The 22,462-nt window shown below is 36.3% G+C and overlaps 1 protein-coding gene across 1 annotated transcript; it reads right to left on the bottom strand.

Annotated features, from left to right (window-relative positions):
- Positions 1–397: 397 nt before the first annotated feature.
- On the bottom strand, positions 398–22,261 carry LOC125670258 (angiopoietin-1 receptor-like). Its single transcript, XM_048905341.2, has 17 exons — positions 21,927–22,261; positions 10,672–10,794; positions 10,380–10,517; positions 9,342–9,479; positions 9,004–9,141; positions 8,293–8,427; positions 7,590–7,730; positions 5,017–5,151; positions 4,288–4,448; positions 3,759–3,945; positions 3,555–3,665; positions 3,188–3,372; positions 2,941–3,054; positions 2,616–2,686; positions 2,240–2,377; positions 1,613–1,712; positions 398–1,504 (listed from the first exon to the last, which is right to left on the bottom strand). The coding sequence occupies exons 1-17, from the start codon at positions 22,009–22,011 to the stop codon at positions 1,451–1,453; spliced, it is 2,154 nt and encodes a 717-aa protein (XP_048761298.1). The 5' UTR covers positions 22,012–22,261; the 3' UTR covers positions 398–1,450.
- Positions 22,262–22,462: the final 201 nt, after the last annotated feature.

Consider the following 22,462-nt stretch of genomic DNA (forward strand, 5'->3'; position numbering starts at 1 on the left):
GGCCGAACAAGTATCGTTTCATAGTTTCTAGTAGCTAATCTCGCTGTTTTGAATTACCGGTATTCAATCGTATAATAAAACAATTATTGACATTTCACAGTTAATACGTTTTAGTATGATATTCACTTTGCCTCCGGGTTCGGTGAATAAGTACTTCTCGGGTAGCTAAAGCAAGGTATTGACCTCAAGAATGTCAGTAACTGTATAATACACATTGTCTAGTATCTCATTACTAGACCCATCACGTTAACGTTATCTGAGTCAACTCCCGCTCTCTTACACGAGGGGCAGGATAAACACTTTTTGCATGTGCTTGCCACGGTGTACTAGACCGCTATGAGCGATATTACGCTATTCGCACATAATGTACTGATAAATATACGACAAAGTAGCCATGCTCTGTTTAATAAGGATAATTTATTGCACTTTAATTATAAATAAATAAATACAGTTACAATCTTACATTTCAAACATTTTATACTACTTTCCATTATAAATAAATTTGGAAATTGCCAACAACGTGCCAAGTAAAAAAAAAAATATCTTGAAACTCCCAATTTCTAAAATAATTCGATTTATCACACGTTCTGTGAATATACACCATTACTCCCACATTCGTTTCAAAATAACACGGTGATAATGAAAGATCCCGAAATTTATAAGTGTATTGGGAATAGGGTTATATAACAGTTTATTACAATTTCATGTGTTTCTAATGTATAAAATAATATTAATTTAAACTATATCTCCCGAAAGTGACCGGCACTAGGGGTGATAACATTGATATTATCACATTTGCATTGTAAACTCTTGAATATATTTACATATTCTTTCAAACGTGCGTTTAGCACGTATTGCCAATCAAACACCACTCAATAACTGGATTCATCACTCACCTCACACACGTATCAACCAATCAAACACCACTCAATAACTGGATTCATCATTCACCTCACACACGTATCAACCAATCAAACACCACTCAATGACTGGACTCATCATTCACCTCATACAAGTATCAACCAATCAAACACCAATCAATAACTGGACTCATCATTCACCTCACACAGGTATCGACCAATCAAACACCACTCAATAACTGGACTCATCATTCACCTCTTACAAGTATCGACCAATCAAACACCACTCAATAACTGGACTCGTCATTCACCTCACACAGTGTTCGGTCTCTGACTTTTGCGCAATTTTGCTTACGGAGAGAAAGAATAATATTTTAATATACTAAGTCATTCTCTTGAATGAACTTCAGTCATGCAGTATTTAGCTATGATCATCCAATCCAAGCTACATGTATGTTATCCTTGGTTCACTACGAGACGCCTTCTGATGCCTGAACACTCAGCTCAACTCGTGTATATGGCGCCGTTACTCGTGAGATATACGAGATGTAGGGAGTCGACTATAGTGATCGATTTGGAGGAATCTAGTATCACTTGATTTCAGCATAATGATTCCCCTCATTTACATCCAGATTCATATAAACCTGTAAAGTAAATAGCATTGCTTTTAAATGGACAGTCTTGTGACGTTTTGTCGTTAGAAATATTTTGCGAACTGTCTTCGAAATTTGAATTTCTGCGAAAATCATCACCTGGCTGTCCTCGAGCATGCGCTGTAACCGCAGTACAATGTCACCAAAATACGGCCGGGCATCTGGATTTTCGTTCCAACACTGCAACATCATCGCGTACCTGTTACGAAAAACCCCAGCAAATACATATATGTGCGTTTTAAGCTAGCAGAAGACATGTTTGTAAAACATATTTATGTCCCCATTCCAAAATTGAAATCCATGTTTAGGAAACATGTTGACCTATTGACCTGAAAACCAATAGGAGTCATCTACTTCAATTTGGCCTAATAGTAATGATACTGGTATCTCAAATTAAGTGTTCTTCAGTTGTCGGCCAAACAAAATTCCTGTATATATGCTAAATTCTTGTGAACTTCGATCTGAAAATCAATAGAGGTCATCACTGGTCATGTCCAACCTGCCTATGAAGTTTGACGACCATTGGATAATAATTGTCGTATGCACACGAGACAACCCCGTGACAGTTGACCATTTGACCTGTAAATTGATAGGATCATTTACTAGTCATGACCATCCAACCTATGAAGTTTGATGACATTTAGATGAATCGGTGGTACAATATAATCTCTACCTATAGATAGATGCAAACTTGAATATTGTAAAAGGGAGTATAAAACAACTTACAAGGCTGGTTCACAAGTTCTCGGTCTGCGCATGCGGAACCCTTGCTTCAGTAGATGACACATTTGGGCAGTATCTATGCCGTGGTATGGAGTGCCACCTAGAGTGCAAACTTCCCACAGCAGCACACCAAAAGACCATCTGTCAAAAAAAGAGATACATCTTTGGCTGTGATAATCGATATCATAGGATTCCATTGACTAAATAGGAACACAGAGGGAATGTGCAGTGATATTTAGAGATCCGGATAACATGGTGATGTATTCATAGCCTTCAGAATCAAAATTCATTATAGCCTTATTTATCATGCGACAACGCTTTTCGCAAAAAATGCTCGATATTTCATGAAAATGAGGTCAGAAAGACTATGGTTACTCACACGTCGCTCTGTGAAGTGTATGTTGCATTAAACAAGGATTCCGGCGCCAACCATTTTACCGGAACTCGTGTCTGCAAGGAAAATTTACAATCTATCAAAACCAATTTCATTCATTAATCAAAATCTAACAAGAAAAGTATCCAAAATTCGATCATGAGACTTTTCCTGGCGGAACTTCATCTCCTCTATAATGCAATGACTTGTTTAATTCTATCGAAGCCAGAAAGCATTCTCAATTCAATAGTTGTAATGCTACTAATTTGAAAGTTCGACGAACGAAAAGCAACACACACACGTACACACACACACATATATATATATTTACATTTGAAGTTTTGACGTAAGTGTCGTCATTTTTAGACAGTCCGAAATCTGCAACTTTGGCAACCAAGTGCTCGTCCAAGAGAACGTTGCGAGCGGCAACATCTCTGTGAATAATCTGTTCACATAAAATAGAAAGAAATACTACATGACTTGCAATCAATCAATTAGTTACCAGTTTTCTCTTTTTCCCTTCATTTATCATCAATTACAGATGCATGTTTGTATAAGTTACATGTAGCTGAAATTACCTGTCTGTCTGCCAGATGAGACAGACCAGAGGCGACATCTAGCGCGAATTTTAACAACACCGATTTCTGTATGGGGGAGATGGTCTTAGCGTTAGCGTACAAATTATTCTTGCATCTTTTCATTTTTCTCAGGTAGGATCGTAAATCGCCATTTACACAGAATTCCATCGCAACATACATGGTTCCTATGTGTAAAACGTTAAAACATAGTTAAATTTGACATCGATGAGGAATTTGAGCAGTTTTCTATAGATATACAGAATTTAGAATTTTATTTTTATTGCACGTTTCATGATGATTATCACAGCTAAATTCTATAAATAACACTTTATTATTTCATGAATGAAAGGATTAAGGAAATAGAAACCTTGTATATGACAAGCTCCCACCAGACACACCACGTTTTGATTTTGACCAACTTTCTTCAGAATGTTCAATTCATTCATAAAATCATTCTTATCTCTTTCCGATGACGATTCTGAAATCATAAATATAAAACACCATACAATGAGCCTTTGGAACCATTGCAACTGCACTACATCAATGTTGCTATTTCCGGCGCTTTACACACCTTTGAGTGATTTCACAGCCACTGGTATCTTATGGTCCCTGTCCTGCTTTACGTAGCCCTTTTTTACCATTCCAAATTGTCCATGTCCGAGCTTTTCATTGGTAATGATAAGATTATATTTGTTCAGCTCAAAGGGACCAGACACGACCTGTTCGTATAGGTGGAGCTCTGGGCTTTGTAAACTTCTCTATAAGTTGGAGGGTAATGAAAAAAAAAGAGAATTACCAGAAATCAACATTAAAAGCAATGTACATTATCTTATCGAGATGCAATGTGTCTAACGTTATTAGACTAAAAGCAATTTAGGGTTTGTTTCTTTTAGATAGTACGAGACAAAACGACAGAGCTCAGTTATCATCACTTTTACCGAGTTGTCGCAAATATTTGCGGGGATAAAAAAGCAAACCATCACAAAGATTATATTTTAACAGAAATTTGACCAAAATCTATAATGTTACTTTAGTTTATTCTTAACTATAGATTTACCTATACTCTGTTGTAATATCATTTGCATAGGTTGAAATCTTACCGTCGATAATCTGTAAAAACGACTGAAGAGTCCGTGCTTGTAGCGTACACACACAAAGTACATCACTGTAGCAGTGAATAGCAACAGCAGAACAACGATGACAGACACCAAGACGGACATCAAAAGACTCTGTGTTAAGGGATTATTGACGCCGTCAGAATCTGTATAAAGAGTAAAGGGGTCATTATGTCTCCTTGTAAAACGCAAAGTTTCTAGTGTATCATTAAACTTACATTCAGCGGGATTTTACAGAGCTGCCAATTAGCACACTTGCCTTTGAAAACCCAGACATCCATGTAATGTATTCTTTTTTTATTTTATTGTCCTTCACACACGATATTATACTAGTTACGGTAGCCTAATGTTTAGAGCTCTCGTTTCATAATAGGAAAGCCCAGGTTCAATTCTCGATCCTGATGCCGTGTCAAACCTAAAAAGCCTGACATAGATAGTCGCCGTTCCCTCGCCAAGCGCCCGACATTAGAAGTGAAAGTCATAGGCCTTTCGGATATAACCTTAAAAAAACACACCGGAGGTCCCGTGTGACGGTAGGCGTTGGTGTGATAAAGAACCCTCGCTGCTACGGTTAAGCCATCCATATATCAAAATTTGTGGAATTTAAGCTACAGCTGGTGACGTCACAACATGAGTAAAAAAAACCTCTTGAATCAGACAAAACAAGATAACATACAATGATAACCAGTAGAACTCGTGTGGAAGGCGACATACCTGTACACAAAGACCCGCTGAAGCCGTCCATGCATCCCCCGATACAGGTCCCATTGTGTGGTTCACAAGCTTTCCCTTTTATACAGTGACCACACTTGTAACTGCAAGCGAGACCATAAAACCCTTTGGGACATGCTGTAAAGTAAGAAATTACGCAAATCACGATGGGTGTTATGTTTTGCACAAAAAATTAAAAATATAAATTCATGGAAGTTACTTAGTATTGCTACTAGTTAAAAACTGATTGTTTACAGTAGGAGATACTGACTATGAAAAAGTCCTTAGTGCGAGGGCTGTTCGATGTGTAATGTGTATTGTACGATACCTCAAAAGCATTCGACTCGAATAGTGAAATGAACATTCCATCCCTTCAAAGTATTCTCCGCGGTTTGAAATACATAATTTTAATCTCTGAATCCATTTCTGAGACACTGACTGATGGCTGAGCCAAGGGCTTGTCGGGACTTGTAACGACGACCAAATAAGAACTTTTTAAGGTTTGGAAAAAGGAAAAAGTCGCATGGGGCTAGATCTGGAGTGTATGGTGGGTGTGGCAAGACGGTAACCTTATCCGACTTCAAAATTTGCTTCACAAGCTCAGATGTATGTGATGGAGCATTATCATGAAGTAGACGAACATGCCTAAATCCTGACACATGGCGTCGTTTATGATAATATTTCTCGAGCCTTTTTAGTATAACATAATACCGACCTGTAACACTTTTGCCCTTCGGCACCGGAATTTTTACGACTATACCATCACTTGAGAAGAATATGCAATAAAGAACCTTATTTGTGCTTATGGTTCTTTTGGCAACTACAGGCCTTGTACCGTGTTTAGTTAGCCATATTTTGTTTTAAATTTTTCTTACTGGTTCGAAATAGTGAACCAATGTTTCGTCACCAGTAACAATGTTTGCAAATTGTCTTTCATTGAATTTGGGAAACATTTTGAGCAATTGCTAAGCGGTTTGTACTCGTACCCGTTTTTGGTCATCTGTCAATATATGCGGTATCCATTTGGCAGAAATCTTTCGTACTTTCAAAATACGCTTCAAAATGAAATACACCCGCGATAGCAATATGCTAACAACTTTGGCAATATCACGAATCGTGTATCTGCCATAAATTCAAATTATTTCCCTAACTTTTGAGACATTTGCCTTGCCTGTTACAGTCACAGGTCGGCCAGATTTTGCTGTATCTTTGACGGACTCTGTGCCAGTCAGAAATTTCTTTCTCTACCTATGAACTGTCTCATAAGATACCTTATCAGTCCCATAAACTTTCCCAATTCAATAAAATTCTGCATTACCGAATGACCGAGTTTTGTGCGAACTTTTATATAAGCTCTAATTTTTTCAATATTCTCAACCCGTTTCCCAACCATTTTTACAACAGTGGTCAACGACTGGCTCTATTGAAATGAATATAAGTTTAAAACTATGTGGAGCTAAATGCTCGTGTTTATACTGTTGGAAAGGTATTGAATAGAGCTATTCAAGAGTATCATCATCCACGAAATCGTGCAAAGCGTTATCGCGCTGTGGTACAATACACATTACATATCGAACAGCCCTCCCGCTCGTATATAATCTTGACTTTCAGAGAGTTTCATGTTATTCGGTTTGCAGAAATGAAGGTACAATATGTAACTAAGGCTTACATCAACCATCTTTCGATAAACTAATTTTTAGAAAGACGTGCTTCTCATTTCAAAGTTAACCTTTATCTTGAATGAATAAATTGGGATGATAATTACATCTTTAATGTACATGATTTCTTTTACCGTGAACCGTTGACTATTACCGAACAAACTATGATTGTAAAATAGGAGTACATAAAAACAGGGCTAAGTCCTGCTAAAGCTAGCTTGACTTTAATCCAGCTATGGTTTGGCCTCGACATTTCACGGATTAAATTTGGAGTCCATTGTTTCTATAGGCAAATTTAAACTTCGACGCTTGATTGTGTCCCCTGACAGGGTTCATCCAAAGTAGGGTATGATCAAACAGAGCACATCTGAATAATGTCACATTTATACAGACATTTATACAGACATCCCTGTATTACATAGTTACGGACCAAACTATGATTCTTATTGACTTTGTGAAGGCCAATTGACACATCATATGACCATAAACTACCTATATGCCAAATAGTTTTTAAAGTTTTTTAATTACCAAGTTATAACATTTTTTTACCAGTGACCTTGACCTTGTTGAAATGACTTTGGGCCAGGATCATGACACATCACCTGATCATAATCAACCTTTGTGCTAAATTTGTGAATCTAATGTCTCTCCATTCGACAGTAATAACCTATACAAAGAGTCAATATTTTCCACTAGTGACCTTGACCAAATAACCTTGGGTTCTGACTGGCTATAGGCAGCATTTGTGTCAAGTAGAAACTAAAGGTTCTCCATTGCAAAGTTAAAGTCCGGACAATTACAGTGGTGCGGACGTACGGGTGAGAGGATGGGTGATTTCTATAGCTGTATAGTGAAGAGAGATAGAGTGAGTGGGAGAGAGAGAGACTAAGTGAGTGGGAGAGAGATTGTTAATCCGACCTTCATCACATCGAGGTCCTCTCCAGCCACTGGCGCATCCTTTAGTACACATACCACCACGGCTTGGATCACAGCTCTCACCAGCATGGCAGTGTCCACACGTAAGGCTACAGTTTGGACCATAAGTATTGTTGGCGCATTCTACAGTACATACAAGAATTACAATGCAATATGTTGACCCCATTAGTTAATTCAATAGACACGAGAAAGGGTAAAACTGAGTACAGAGACATCTTAAAGTACAGGGTCCTTTAGGTTATCATTTTAAATTGCTGTATTTGTCAAATAAATACAGATACAATCCGCTAGTGTTGCCGAGATGTGCAACCAGACCTACCTATTCACACAAAGCGTTTCAGTGAATATCGAAGGATCGTGATGAAGTGTTTACAAAACATGCAGATAGACGCCATAACAACTCATGTTGTTATATTCCAGATGGCAGAAGATGGAGATAAGACATAATTTATTTTTCATTATTACAAATGAATTTCGCCTTTGTGGAATGCTCCTGTGATTCCAAACATATTAATTACAAACTGTAATTCTATATTTAAAAAAACCCAACAATATAAAGTGGTAAAAAAAAATCATGCCTCATTTCAGAAAGGGCTAATAGTTTATTTCTCTTGCAATTAAAGTGTTTCTTACTTTGACAAGAAGGCACTCAGTAATGTGTAATAAATGCTACTGAAGAACTTACTCTCAGTACAAATTGACCCAGTCCATCCCGGCTTGCATCCTGTCGAGCAATGTCCGGTCACGTGGTCACATGCACTATTTTGACACTTCCCACAAATTCTCTGACAAATGTCACCGAAAAAACCAAGCGGACATCCTATAAAACAAGATTGGAAATAGTCTATTAAATTCTTATGAGTTATGTATTTCTTTGCATTCTCACTAATTACCTCACTCTAGATGTTGCAATGACCACGATCAGATAAGATAGGGCATCTTAATTCTAGGTTTAGGTGGTCTCAACAGGTGCTAAGTGAATTCCCATTAAGCAAATCATTTCTTGCGGGGTTACATTTTTTCCACTCCTTCCTCTTCGGACGTGTAATCAAGATCAAATTACAAAGAGATGCTCAAATTGATACAAGTGTTTGGTACTTTCAACATCAATCAGAACCATCAAAATAGTGCGAAGGGCGTCACCGCAACCCAAATAATTATCTCATTATAACCGAATTCATTCTCTGAAAACATACTTCAGGCTGAAAATATATTTATGATGATAAAAATATTGTTGTGCACGGGGTGTTATATTGGAATTTAATGATTCCAATCCTCGCGCCTCGCGTGCCTTACGACGCCACCTTTAGTAGTTTATCATCTTTACATGGATTGGAGTCTATCATTCAGCAAATGATGTAAATATTTTTTTTAATCTTTTAACTTTATCACATACGTTGGTCACATTTTTCTCCAATCCAGCCAGGCTCACATCCTGATAAGCAATGACCCGAGACAGAGTCACAGGTTGAACCATTTCTGCATTCACCGCAGGACATAGAACATGCAATTCCATAGGACTGAGGAGGGCATTCTAAATGAAAAAAAAAAGTACTAATTAAAACACAACAGGAAGAGCAATATTAGAAATGGTAGAAAATTGATCCTGGTGAAATATTTGTCATGACCTTGTTTTGAGGTTTGGCATGTCTATAAACAAAGTTTTTGATAGCGTTATAAGTAACTGTCAGACCATGCCTTGACCTGCTTGGCGCGGATTCAGCCTCTTCATACCTTGGTCACACCGGTCTCCACTGTATCCCGTCTCACAACCCCCGCTGCATTTCCCCGTCATGGCATTACACGCTTTACCAGACTGGCATTTCCCGCATTTTCCGGAACAATTGAAGCCATAGGTGAACGGTTGGCATGCTGAAGAAACAAGTTAGAGAAACGTAGGGATCAGTTGATTGTTTTGGTCTAATAAGTGAGTGGGGAACATGCAAGTGAAAAATTTGAGCTTTCAAACACAAACTTGTCAAATCCTCTTAAAAATGACAATAACATTGAGAAATTTAGGATCAACATTGAACACCTGTAGTTTAGTTCAGAAGATACCAATATGTTTTATTACACCTGCCAGTGGCGGATCCAGAGGGGTTGGGTTCCGGAGGGGGGGGGGGTGGAACCCCCCCCCCCCCTTCGTCAGAAAATTTTGCTTTAAAAAGGTAAAAATAACGCATTTTGAGGTGGAACCTCCCCTTTGAAAACCAAAATTAATGGTTGAACCCTTCTTTCAAATATTTCTTGATCCACCCCTACTTGCAATGCCTTTTCGTTAGGGAATTGTTAAATCAAAGTAGGAGAATTCAGAGGACCTAAACTAGCTGTAATACGGTATAATAAAAAATGGCGGTGATTTAGATTTTCATTTTTTTCGTAGTATGGACATACTAATGAATTTCAATTATCAAATCTCCACTTAGTGGACCCCACACTAGCAAAACCATTTATTTTCATGGAATTGAATTTATATAGTTTGAACAAGTTAGCACAAACTTTGAGAGCGAATTTAACGAATTGACTTTCCACCTACTGGCTGATCAACAAACAATGTAAATGTTTTGTCTAGGATACTGCGGATAGCAAAGCAAGTCTTTTACAGTATTCAAACATAGAACAAAAACAGAGCGTGAAACAATATACAAGATTTCATTTTATTCAGGAAAAAAACCACCTGAACTAATCTTAAACTATGTGTTCTTTCTTCTGATAAGTTATAGGCAATTAAAGCATTGAAAACATTGAATGTTCAGTATAATTGATTCTCACAGTCTTTGCAGAGGTCTCCCTTGAAACCAGGTAAACAGCCATTCTGACAAATACCCGTCTTCATATCACAAGGGTCGTCGTCTAGACAGTGTCCGCAGTGCATTCTGCAGTTAGGACCATATGTGAAAGGGTCACAACCTAAATTAATACAACAGGTACATGCCAATGACTTTTAAAAACAGTTCCATTTCTCAAAATCCCTTATATATGTATACTTCCGTTCTCCCTTGTTTCTTTTTAAAAACGTTTCCCCCCATATACATGTGCATGGATTACAAACGCTGAGACTTACGCTCGTCACATCTTGGACCCCTCCAGCCTGGACGACACCCCCCTAAACACCTCTCCGTCCGCGTGCATCCCTCCTGGCAATTGTCTGGGCATGTCGTGGGACAGTCATCTCCGGGGATACAGGCTAAATGTGTTAAAACAGGAAATTGTTAATGTCTCGTATTTTTCAAAAATGGTAACAAAGTGTATTTTCGTGCAATTTAAAGAGGGTCTCATTGATAGCTATTTTTTCAAAATATCATGTAAGAAAACCATTGCAGCATGCTTATGCGTAGACCTTTCTGGAACAAAAGTTTCAATGGCAGTTTAAAAGCAAAAACACCAAAATTTCAGACGTTTCGACAACGTCCATCATTCCTTCGTCGAGTACTTTCAGAATATTGTATGATACTAGTAATAAATCATGTCTGGTTTAAAATGTTTCCACTGGACAAAGGCTGAGAGAATGTTGCAAATTCTTTGGTTTCAATGACTGTAGTCTAGGGAGGGTCCACCACTGGGGTGCAAAGATTTTACACTAATTTAAAAAAAATTTGTTACCTAAGCATCTTAATTAAAAAATACATGTATATTAACATTCCAAATATGTTTTGCGTTCTGTTTTTGACGGGTCGTACTATGGTATAGGATTTCCCGTCCGTGTGTCTGTTAGCTTTTTCGTGTCCGGGTCAGGCTAGGAAACCTAATCAGCTGATGCATCTTAGAGGAAAGGTGTGTCGTGACCCCAGAAATAGGTCATTGGCCTCCTGCAATTTTATGGCTATACAGACTCAAGTCGTGTCCGAATTATATCTTACACATTATGAGATCTTGGACCATCAAACCTGACCTGTTGATGCATCTTAGGGGTGGGTGAGTGGGGGTGTATATCACTGTTACCTCATTTTGGAATTTTATGAATATAGACATGAATCATGTACATGTAGTTCCAGGCGTTCGTAGCATATACCCTTGTGGTGTACTTTATAATTATATTTCTAATCTTAATATTTGTAAAATCGATTTTTTATTTTAAAATTTTTAATAAATATTCGCGCAAGATATATCGCTTAATGATTAATCCATTTTCGTTCTAAATCTGAAACTTCAAATATACCAAAACGCTTTTTAAAATCTTTAAGAAAATAACAATTTTCATTCAAAGGTTTAAATATTTTGTATTTCTGAACTATTATACTATCGTGTATCAAAAAGTTAAAATAGAAGTTTGATGCATTGGATATTTTTTTTTTTTTAGAAGTTTGATGCATCGGATATTTGAAATTAATGTCAAAAGAGTCAAAATGCTAAAAGTGTTTAAAACTTTGATATTCGGAAATAAATTATAAATGTCTAAAACAATTTGATATTTCAGAATTTAAATGAATTAAGAATTCAAAATTGCTAAGCGTTACATTTTGTCAAGAAGTCAAAACATCAAATCGATTTAACAAAAGTGGTGTTTGGGAATTCAAATGTTTAATCTAAAATGTTAAAATTTAAAAAAAAAAAAAATTGAAAAACTATTTGAGTTACAAATTGTTACAGTAACCGTGGCATGATTTATAGCCAATTAAGTAATGATTCATTCCCACATATCTACCCAATGTTTTACAAACTGAAAGAAAACATGTAAATGTACATAAAACATTTTCTTCGAACATCAATTATGGGCATGTTAGTTCTGCTTTATATAATATTAAATATGATTTAAATTTCTTACAGAGACATTGATGTTAAACCGGAAGCCATTTAGGTAGCTCCACCCTAATGTGACTTATCAATATTAATGGTTAAAAGTGGAAAAACTGTATTAATTTACACTCAATCTAGTTTAATTTAAATAATAAGCTAAGGAAATGTGTATGTTGCCAGTTTTTTTTAAAAGATGTCATACAAACAAAACGAGAAGCATAGGTCAGCATAAAAAAATCACACATTTTCGCAAAACACAATAATAACAATAATGTTAAAATAACAAATTTTTAATGTCAACCGCTTTGAAAAACTGTATAAATCTACTGTTATTATCAAATGATTGCAATTATTACACTACACGTGTCACTTTAATAAATCATTTATTTACTTAAACTTCAAGTTGATAATGACGTAAAACAAAGCAAACAAACAAATACATTGTACGCTAACAACGGAGACAAACATCCATTGAAATTAATCTTTGTGATGGGCTAAGCACAACCTTTGGTCATCTGAGTCAGCTTAGATTTTCTTTTCGAGTATTAAACCTGAAGTATTTATTTTACGACTGTTCTATCAAACCAGACAGACAGCATCTCATCACTAGTATAGGACACCATCAGTTTATCAAGTGCTTCCTTGTAGGAATCTTATGCATTGTAATTGCATGTACATGTTTATAACCTCAATACAGATAGACGTTTTGTTTCCTACTTTCATACAGAGCGATTGAAGAGTTAGAGTAACCGTGCACACTTCTGATACAGAACGGAATACATGTATGTTTTGTTATTATATATTAAATCAAACCTAGATATGCCAACACTCTTATCAAGAATATTAATCATAAAAACATTACACAATACTTAAGACCATCTATGCACTTCAATGGTTTCTGCAGAGGTCAATCTGCAGTGTCTGACAACAGATAGAGATGTGAAGTATAGGGAGCATAGGAAGTACTTCTAACCGTGTTGACAGCTGGAGTTTGGTGCAGACCTACGACTCTTGGTGGATAGTTACATCTTGTGATACTTACTCGGATTTCATCTCTTAACAGCCCTGTGTAGACATGCACGTAAACTACTGAAGGTCAACGACAGAACTTGTAATCCCCATGTGATTATTGAATACAGTGCTGTACTGAATTCTACCCAGTCTTTAACGAACAGTTAGTACAATAGTTGACAGTACTGAGGTCATACATGTGTGAGTGCAGCAGCAGAACAATAGCTCCCTGGGAAAAACCAAAGAGCTACAAATCCACCCGTCAGTTAGAAAAGCCTTCCTTCTATAGAGCAACCTTTTCTGCGCATGATTCAGGTCTTATATGTCGCTGTATTTTATCGCATTCCTCATAATTTTGATATAAAAGAGATTTTGAAAAAATCTTTTTCAACAAAAATACATCTTTCACTCACATTCTCATACAGTTTAAAGAAAGCGATATAGAAATATTCATGTATTTATTGTACTTGAACACTGTTACGATTAATTGAAAATACTTTCCATTTAGACCATTTCTTTTTGTAAAATATTTGTTCTGTCAATAATTAATACTTCAAATACGTAGTGATTATATACACAACTTCAAAATATGGTATCATCAAAAGCAATATTGATATTTTTCTTGAATGTTGGAATAGGTATATCTTTACTAAAAGGATTGTAATGTTTGTAACCCTGTGTTCATTTTCTAGAAAACCAAGAGAATAACAGTTTGTAGATCAAAGAAAAAGAATCTTATCATACTGTCCCACCATACGTGTGTATAGATATATTGTACCTTCAACCATTGTACCTCCAGCCATTTATAGACGTCTCCATATGAGTGAAAAATTCTCGAGAGGGACGTTAAACAAGATGCAATCAATCATCAATCCAACCATTTATCAAAGCCTCATTCGAGCTGAAAACTCACAGCTTCAATGAAGTTCGTCTGTTTACGTAGCCACATATCAGGTCAATTGGAACATTGATTATAATATTTATTCATAATATTTCTCCAATTTTACTGTTTTCATTGCTCATGTTATAATAGAAAAAATAAATATAATGAAATCAGAAAAAATGTAGTTTCTGTAGATATAAAATAAGCTCGAATGGTAGAAAAGTGATTCTGGTATCTAATGAGAACCCTTTTAATACAATATTCAAGCCTATTTGAACAACAATTTTCATAACCCCGCAGACGAAGTTTAGGAGGGTATACTGGAATCACCTTGTCCGTCTGTTCGTCCGTAGACATAATTTGTTCAGAGTACCAATACTGAAGAACAGATTACATCATAACTTTATGTATGAATAATGAAGTTGTGTATCTGCTATTTTGATTGAGAGTTTTCAATATTCAAAGTTATGGATATCCTCTCGCCATTTTGAGGGTATATTATGTTGTACTGTCCAGAACAAGTCTTAAAAACCATTTCTTCTTCAATGAACACAATTCCACTATTTAACACCATCCAATGTGCTCTGCGGGGAGGGGGGATCCAATATGCTCTGCGGGGGTGAGTGGGGGGTGGGTGGGGGTGTAATAGTCCCGCTAGGACAGTTCCAATTTAAACCTAGGTATATAACTGAAAATATATGTGAGAAAATAGTTAACATAGACTAGGTTGTTTGTTAATATAGAAAATATGAATATAGAAATCAACGTATCGCGCAGTTTATGAGATTGATCACTGTTCGTTATCTTCACCTTTCACGTTAGTAACAGTGACATTTGCGCTACTATTAATAAACTAAAGCACCAACATGGTTTGATCCCATTGCAAGACCCTAATTGTCTGGATATCTGATGGCTCCCGTCCGACTGCCTTGTAGTTTTCCTTGCCCAACGCCCTCTGCGATCGCGCCTTTATCTTCCGACTGCCCAGCATAAATTTGACCAAAATATCAGTTTCTGTTTTCATCATCTGATGTTACCAATACCCCCTCAATATATGAGGACATAGCGGCACATCATCAGCTGCAGCGCCTAGTGGTGGCCGTGAGCTGCAGCACCTAGTGGTGGCCGTGAGCTGCAGCACCTAGTAGTGGCCGTGAGCTTGACCTTTACTCTTGAGGGAGCGGCGTGGTGTCCTCAGGATTATCCTTTGGTGCCCTTGTAGTTTTTCGCGCGGGTGGAATCGAAAATATTTTAAAGGACATCGAGAGGGCCTTACCAATCATATGAATGCCACACAGCCCTGCGATACCCTTATATCTGACAATCTTAGACATTTAAAGAATAGGGGGAAATGGATGGGGCCAGATGAGTATGTGGCTGCTCTAACATACATGTAACTCATTCATCAAGATCAATACTGTATGGATGGGATATTCTCTAGCAACTAGAAGAAAAATACACAAACTTTTATTATTTTATAGTTTACGGACTAACACCCCAATATTTACAAGACTTACTACAACCACATTTCCCACCTCAGAATTCTTACACCCTAAGAAATCAGGACCCTCTTAAGTTAAATGTTCCATGATCTATTTAATCATTTTCTGAGGGAAAATGAAATATGTGATATGTGTGGAAATATTTCTGAAACTGTATTTCACTTCTTTATGAATTATCCAAAATACAATTTACAAAGATAAATACTAATCCAAAGTGTTTGTAATTTGCAATTGCCGTTAACCCCATCCTTGGAACTTATTTGGATGGAGATAACAGTCTTACATTCAACCAAAATATTGCAGTATTTAAAAATTGTGCATGAATTTATTCTGTCTACAATGAGATCTGTGTAACCAATTTCATTTTATTGTCATAGAACCAATATCCGATTTTCTTTCTTTTCATGTTTCCTTTTTGTTTTTCCTATTTTGTATCTTCTGATTATAATATTTATACCTACAATTAAAGTGTAAACTATTTATTAATTCCATATGATATCATAGTAGAATCAATTACAAGCTGCCATGTCATAAATTACCTATATCATTGCAATGTTCAAATCATTATATCCTTTGTGTAATACTGTATTTATATATTCTAAAGTTTGTATGACCTTGTACCTTCTACGGAGATGATTTATACAGGCAGTGCCTGCTGTCCAATCCTGTTATGAATTACATGTATCATAATAAAATACTGTTTAAATTGTACGTGTAACTTGGGGAGTTTTGATGTTCTTCATAATCTTTACTCCATATATTTGGCCCAAATGTTATCCCTTCCTGTCGATGGATTGGTGATGAACCCGTTAATGATGTATGATCGCCTAACATCATCCTGTTGTTCTAAGGACTGACGTGAATGACCACGCGTGTCACACCGAATATAACCTTGTTTGATTACATAAACAAGGTCTTGTGTCGTAAGTTAAGTGTTCTTTTATCGAAAAGGTCAAATACCCAATATTGCACGATCAATGGCATTGTTAAATGTAATGAATCGACATCACAGAGGAAATAGAGCGGTAGAGTTCTGCTCATTAGTACTGCGGACTAAGCGTCTACTTCCCGCATCCTAAAACCGAAACCATACCAGCCTTTACACAGAAGTACAGGGTAAAACTAGAATACTGTTGTGTATTTCTGTCGAACACGATGCAATGGTGAGAAGTTCTACATAGTTCTCACCTCAGGCGGACGAAATACTTGCAGTAATGATTTGGGAAGCAGTTGTCGATGGTATCAGATGAACATTTTTCAGTACAAACATATCGTAAGGTGGCCGGAAAACTCTGTCATCTTCTTAGACAACAGTCTTGCTTATTTGTTTATAATTAGAATCGCTTTGTAAACGGAAATTATTAAATGTGACACGACATTCCTGTTTCTGTAGATTATGTTACTAGATTGTTTTGATTTTTGTAATGAAGAATCAATAGTCTGGAAACAAATGGCCTAAAACACAATTATACCGAAAAGCAAGACAGACCACAACTTGTTTTCGGCATCAAATTCAGAAAGGCGTTGCGAGTTAGATTTAACACAATTATCTCACAAAGACAAGAAACAAGAACAATGTTAAGTAGCCATTGGTGCTACATGTATGTAAGTTATCATGTTGATGTTGCGGCAACGAACAACGCCTAGATTTATTGTTTGTATCTCATTATTTCAAAAACGTCTCTGGTCATTTCAGTAGGAAATATCAGTGCCAAAAGAGACATGACAGGGTAAATAACAGTCATTTTGAAGATCATGTTCTGTATATCTCCAAAGTAGCGAATTATATATATAAAAAAAGAGCATTAGTAGTGAGTATTAATTTTAAAGTAACTATCGTTAATAGTTACAATTGTTTATTGAAAGTTACAATAGAACAGAGAAATTCTCAAGAGGACTTCCAAAGTGTATTTTTAGATTAACGAAGGCTGAGTAAAACATCCCCTTGTCACTTTTACTTTTACATTTAACCTTGAAATTCAATAGAAACCCACATTTTTATGAAAAATACAATCATAAAATGTAACTTAACTCTTGCAGACAAGGATTTTCGGTCTTCCAATGATCTTGACCATATACGTTTACCTTGACAAATCAGATGAAACCAATGGCTAAAGTCTTGTGCACAAGGAATTTCTGAGTTTTTACTTTTTCCATCTGACTTTGAAAAGTAGTAGAAAGCACAAAGTCATCTTTATGCAAGATACCATTCCTGCAAGTTTGTAAATAATCAGATAATAAATATGCTTCAAATCTTGTTCACAAAACATTTCAGAATGTCACCTCCAAATTCCTTGACCTTTTACAGTTGACTTTGAAAAACCAATGGGAAGATATTGACTCAGGGTAGTAACTCTGAAAGTGTGATAAAAGCCAGGTGAAAACTTTAAATATTGTACGTATACAATATTGATTGATTGATTGATGTATTCCGCCACATTCAACAATTTTTCAGTCATCTGGTGGCGCGCCGTTTTTATTGCTGGAAGAGAGTACCCAGATAAAATGTACCTGGGAAGAGACCACCGACCTTCCGAAAGTAAACTGGGAAACTTTCTCACTTACCGGCGCGAGCGGGATTCGAACCCGCGCCGACAGAGGTGAGAGGCCAATATTGACACATGAATGAAAAACAAATTATTGTATCCCTCCGTAGCTTTGATGAGTGGGGATAATGTATGAAAACTTTTCCCAGATAATTTGTAGGACCCACAAGAAAAATCTACACGGGTACTCTACTTAACATCAAGGGAATTAAACTTCAGCGTTCATATACATACATATCTACAATAAACACGTCACTCCCCATCATTTTAATGTATTTCAATTTGCAGAAGATTCAGTCACGTTACAGTCATTGAATGTCGTACATCAAAGTTATACGTATTTCTGATAGAGCGTTCTCATTTGTACGCACAGTTGGAAAGGCAGGCTCGAGTGGCAACAAGGCATTCAATATCAGTGATATAACGTTAAAAACCTTAAAAAATTCTACCAAAACTGACAATTTTTTAATTTCTGAGAGATATTAATACTAATTATAAATATTTTAAAGTATAAATACAGAAGTTTCTATCAAACCGTGCATCTGTTTGTTATAACACCTTGGACAGCGTGAACGCCTGACGAGAGATCTAAAACTAGAGCTCCCGTAATCAGCAAGGTGTGATAACGAGCGCGTGTGATTACAACTAAGACGGCAACGTGCAAACTGTCTCTTCGTCATCCGCATTTTCAGCACCAAATTAATTAGAAGACCACGACGCAATGATTTATATACAGCTTTGTTATCGAGCAATTTATTTTGAATGTGTTTTCCTACAAAGGCTCATGAGATTTTACACGTACAAGATGACAAGCTTTTCATTCTATAGCATGTTCTGATAAAGGGGAGACGAAGTGACGTCTTTACATTACTTACAACAATTTGAGGTTACATTCAATTCGGGCCTTTCAAATGGACAGGTGAAGAAAATTAGAAAAGAGGGAAAAACACTGATCAGTGTATCCTGTTACAGTGCTCTTATGCCAGTTGGTGTTGAGAGGAAAGATCTCTAAGAAACGCCACTTTACTTCCATATATTAAATTCACCACACTTGAATGTTATAGATTTTCAAAAAATAAAATAAAAACATCAGTCCTGCATTAGGCCTATTACAAGTTAGTATTCATAAGAATTTCGTTATATAATACTGTATATAGGGAAATATTCGCCCCCGTTTTATTTTCGCCCTTGTCAGTGGGTAAATTTAAGACTTGACGATTGGTTTTTTTTCTCTGATCTTTCTTTTAAAACAACTGTGTCTGGGCGAATTTAAAACGAAGCGAAACTGTCAGCAAGTGCAATAACGAAAATAACACGGGGTGAAAATAACTCTGTATACAGTATTTTTAAATACAGATTATTTACGAACTATTTAATTGAAATAAAACGCACGAATTTAAACGCAGGTTTGAATGCGCCATACTACAAAAACACGACTGGTGTTGGTCTTGGAGAAGGACAGTGCAGAGATAGTCAGAGTGGGAAATAAATCATGAAACTATATGTACACTTTTAATCTACTGTGACTGTAAAACAGGGTTTCTTGCTAGATCAACAAGTTTTACAAATCTGCATGAAGTCCTGTCAGAAGTGCGGGTATTGAATGGTCCCTGGATTACTTCACACCTGTACAGTCCAAAATACAAGATTGTGCGGTTTTATTTTGATTCTAACCTTTGATTTTAATTGTCAAAAACAAAAGTATTTATAACTGAAATTCAACAGTCTCGTTTAAAGTCAGCATTTCGCAAATTCTATTGTCGTCAAAGCGATATAGTTTGCCAATGCAACACATCATTGGATCAAATGCTGTCTGACGTGTTTCATACCGATTGTTAGGCCGTTCTTGACACGCTGATTTTGACTACGGATAACTCCGTTTACCTGGTCAAGATATACGACTCACGGTGGGTGTGACTGGTTGACAGGGGATGCTTACTCCTCATAGGCACCTGATCCCACTTCTATTATATTCAGGGGTCCGTGTTTGCCCAATTCTCTATTTTGTATTGCATATAAGAGTTATGAGACTGATCACTGTTCGTTATCTTTGCCTTTCATATATATAAAAATATACATGTAAATGTTTACACGAGTATCGAATTATTCAGATAAAAAATATATTTTCAAGAAAAGGGTGGTTGGTGGTGGTAAATTGCTTAACGTCCAGCTCGAGAATTTTTAAGTCACGGAGAGGTCACCATTGCTAGTGAAGGGCTGCAAAATTTAAACCTATGCTCGGCGCTTGTGGCCTTTGAGCAGGTAGGGATTCTTTTCGCGCCACACCTGCTGTGACACGGGACCTCGGTTTTTGTGGTCTCATCTGAAGGACTGTCCCAATTAGTCGCCTCTTACGACAAGCAAGGGGTACTGAGGGCCTATTCTAACCCGGATCAAGGGGACAATATAATTTTATTTCACTAAGAAATAAAGTATAGAAAGTGTTAAGTATACCACAGTTGCTTGCGACACTGTACAGATTTCCATATTGCAGAACACACGATGAATTGCATGACTTTTTTTCTCTAAACGCTAATCAAAATGGACAAATTTTAGTATAAAGAATGAACACTCTACGCATATCTCTCGAGATTAAAAAGGTGATCAAAATTAGAATATAACAAAAAAAAAGGCATTGACCACTCTTAAGCAGCCTATTGACCACTCCTTTAATTTAAAACTCCCAGAGTGTCTCTTCCGCTGTCACTTGTTCAGATTGTGCCTGTTCGTGATTAGAAATAGAACAGTCCATTCCATTGTTACCTACTTACAAAAATAATTACGACTCCGCTTCAAGCAATTAAAATATGATAAAATAGCGGTTCACTAAGCAAGCAGAGTTAAAATCAACACTAAAACAACTGGGTATAAATGTAAATTAAATCAAAATCACTAATTTATGAATCAAAAAGAAGATAAAATTGGAGTATATGAACTTAAAAGTCTTAAAAACTAATTGGGATAAATTTTAATCTTGAAATATTGTTTTAGATCTCCAACAAATTTTACAAACACACTGATAATGTGAAAACCCGAGGATGAAATGAATGTATACCAGATGATCGATATCCTACATGTAAATTCGTTAAAACTTTAACATATATCTCAGGATTCTAGTAGACTCATGTCTCCAATAATTAACGATCACATGGTTTATTATAAAAAGAATTACAATATGTCACTTGCTCTGGGTTTGTTTTGATGAATTTTTATTTGTTATCTTATAGCGTAGCATTATTTTCGTTATTTTGTCTTCTTTGGGGGAAATCAGACTTTGAGTAATTTAGCTTTGCAGGTACTTTGATGTAGAATGTATTAGCTGATTTCCCCCGGAATCTTCTGTTGAAGATTTCTTTCGTCATTTTGTATTGTAATGAATGATGATTTTTCAATCTCAATCACTTTTTTGTTTTGTTAAGATTTTTGATGACAGCAAAAACGAGCTACGGTGAGCAGAGAGTTTGGGTAACAGAAGCCGATAAACATAAATTACAATATATCAGCACCACTGGATAAATGTTAGTAAAGGAATTACATTAGACAATACTAATGGATGGTTGTTGTCAAAGAATGATAAAAAGCTGTAAAATAATTACAATGTCACTACAAATTAATGATGGATATAAAGAATTTCTTTTACCTGCAATGGCCACATCGGTATAATCCAAACAAACAATAAACAGAATGATGGAGGACAGACAGCGTATTGTTCTTCGTACATACATTCCTCCAGATATCAATAAATTATAAATAAATAACTTAAATATCAAATAAAGTGTATGCTATGCCACAGTTTTCTCAATGAGCGATATATGTACTGGAATTCAATTTTGCAGACTAATGAATAAAAGCCCACATCCTTGGCTTAGTGACACGACCGTTACTAAACAACTTCACGCTCTTGAGATTTGGAGAAATGATGTCAGAGTCGAGAGGTGCCTCTTTTTAATTTTTTTTTTTACCAGTTTGGCTGTGTGTATACTTTGCGTGTTAGCGCCTGCGTGGTACATTGGACGCGAAATGCCTTAGAACTGATAAAAGAAGGGCATCACAATTAAACGGATTGTTACCAGATAATTTGAAACGTTTCTATCTACACTGGGTTTGAAGCTATGAATGCTTAAAGAGTTACCATCAGCGTTGTATGGATAATGTCTGAGGGAAAAATATCTGTCG

The sequence above is a fragment of the Ostrea edulis genome, chromosome 4, assembly GCF_947568905.1.
Source record: "Ostrea edulis chromosome 4, xbOstEdul1.1, whole genome shotgun sequence".
In the NCBI taxonomy this organism is placed as follows: Eukaryota; Metazoa; Mollusca; class Bivalvia; order Ostreida; family Ostreidae; genus Ostrea; species Ostrea edulis.

Bases quoted from the DNA above. Each gene is read 5' to 3' on its own strand.
- LOC125670258 (XM_048905341.2), bottom strand. From the start codon at position 22,011: ATGTATGTACGAAGAACAATACGCTGTCTGTCCTCCATCATTCTGTTT. The intron at 3,946-4,287 runs GTAAGATTTCAA...TCCAACTTATAG, and splicing joins GTTTTTACAGATTATCGACG to AGAAGTTTACAAAGCCCAGA. The intron at 3,055-3,187 runs GTAATTTCAGCT...TTATGTGAACAG, and splicing joins CTCATCTGGCAGACAGACAG to ATTATTCACAGAGATGTTGC.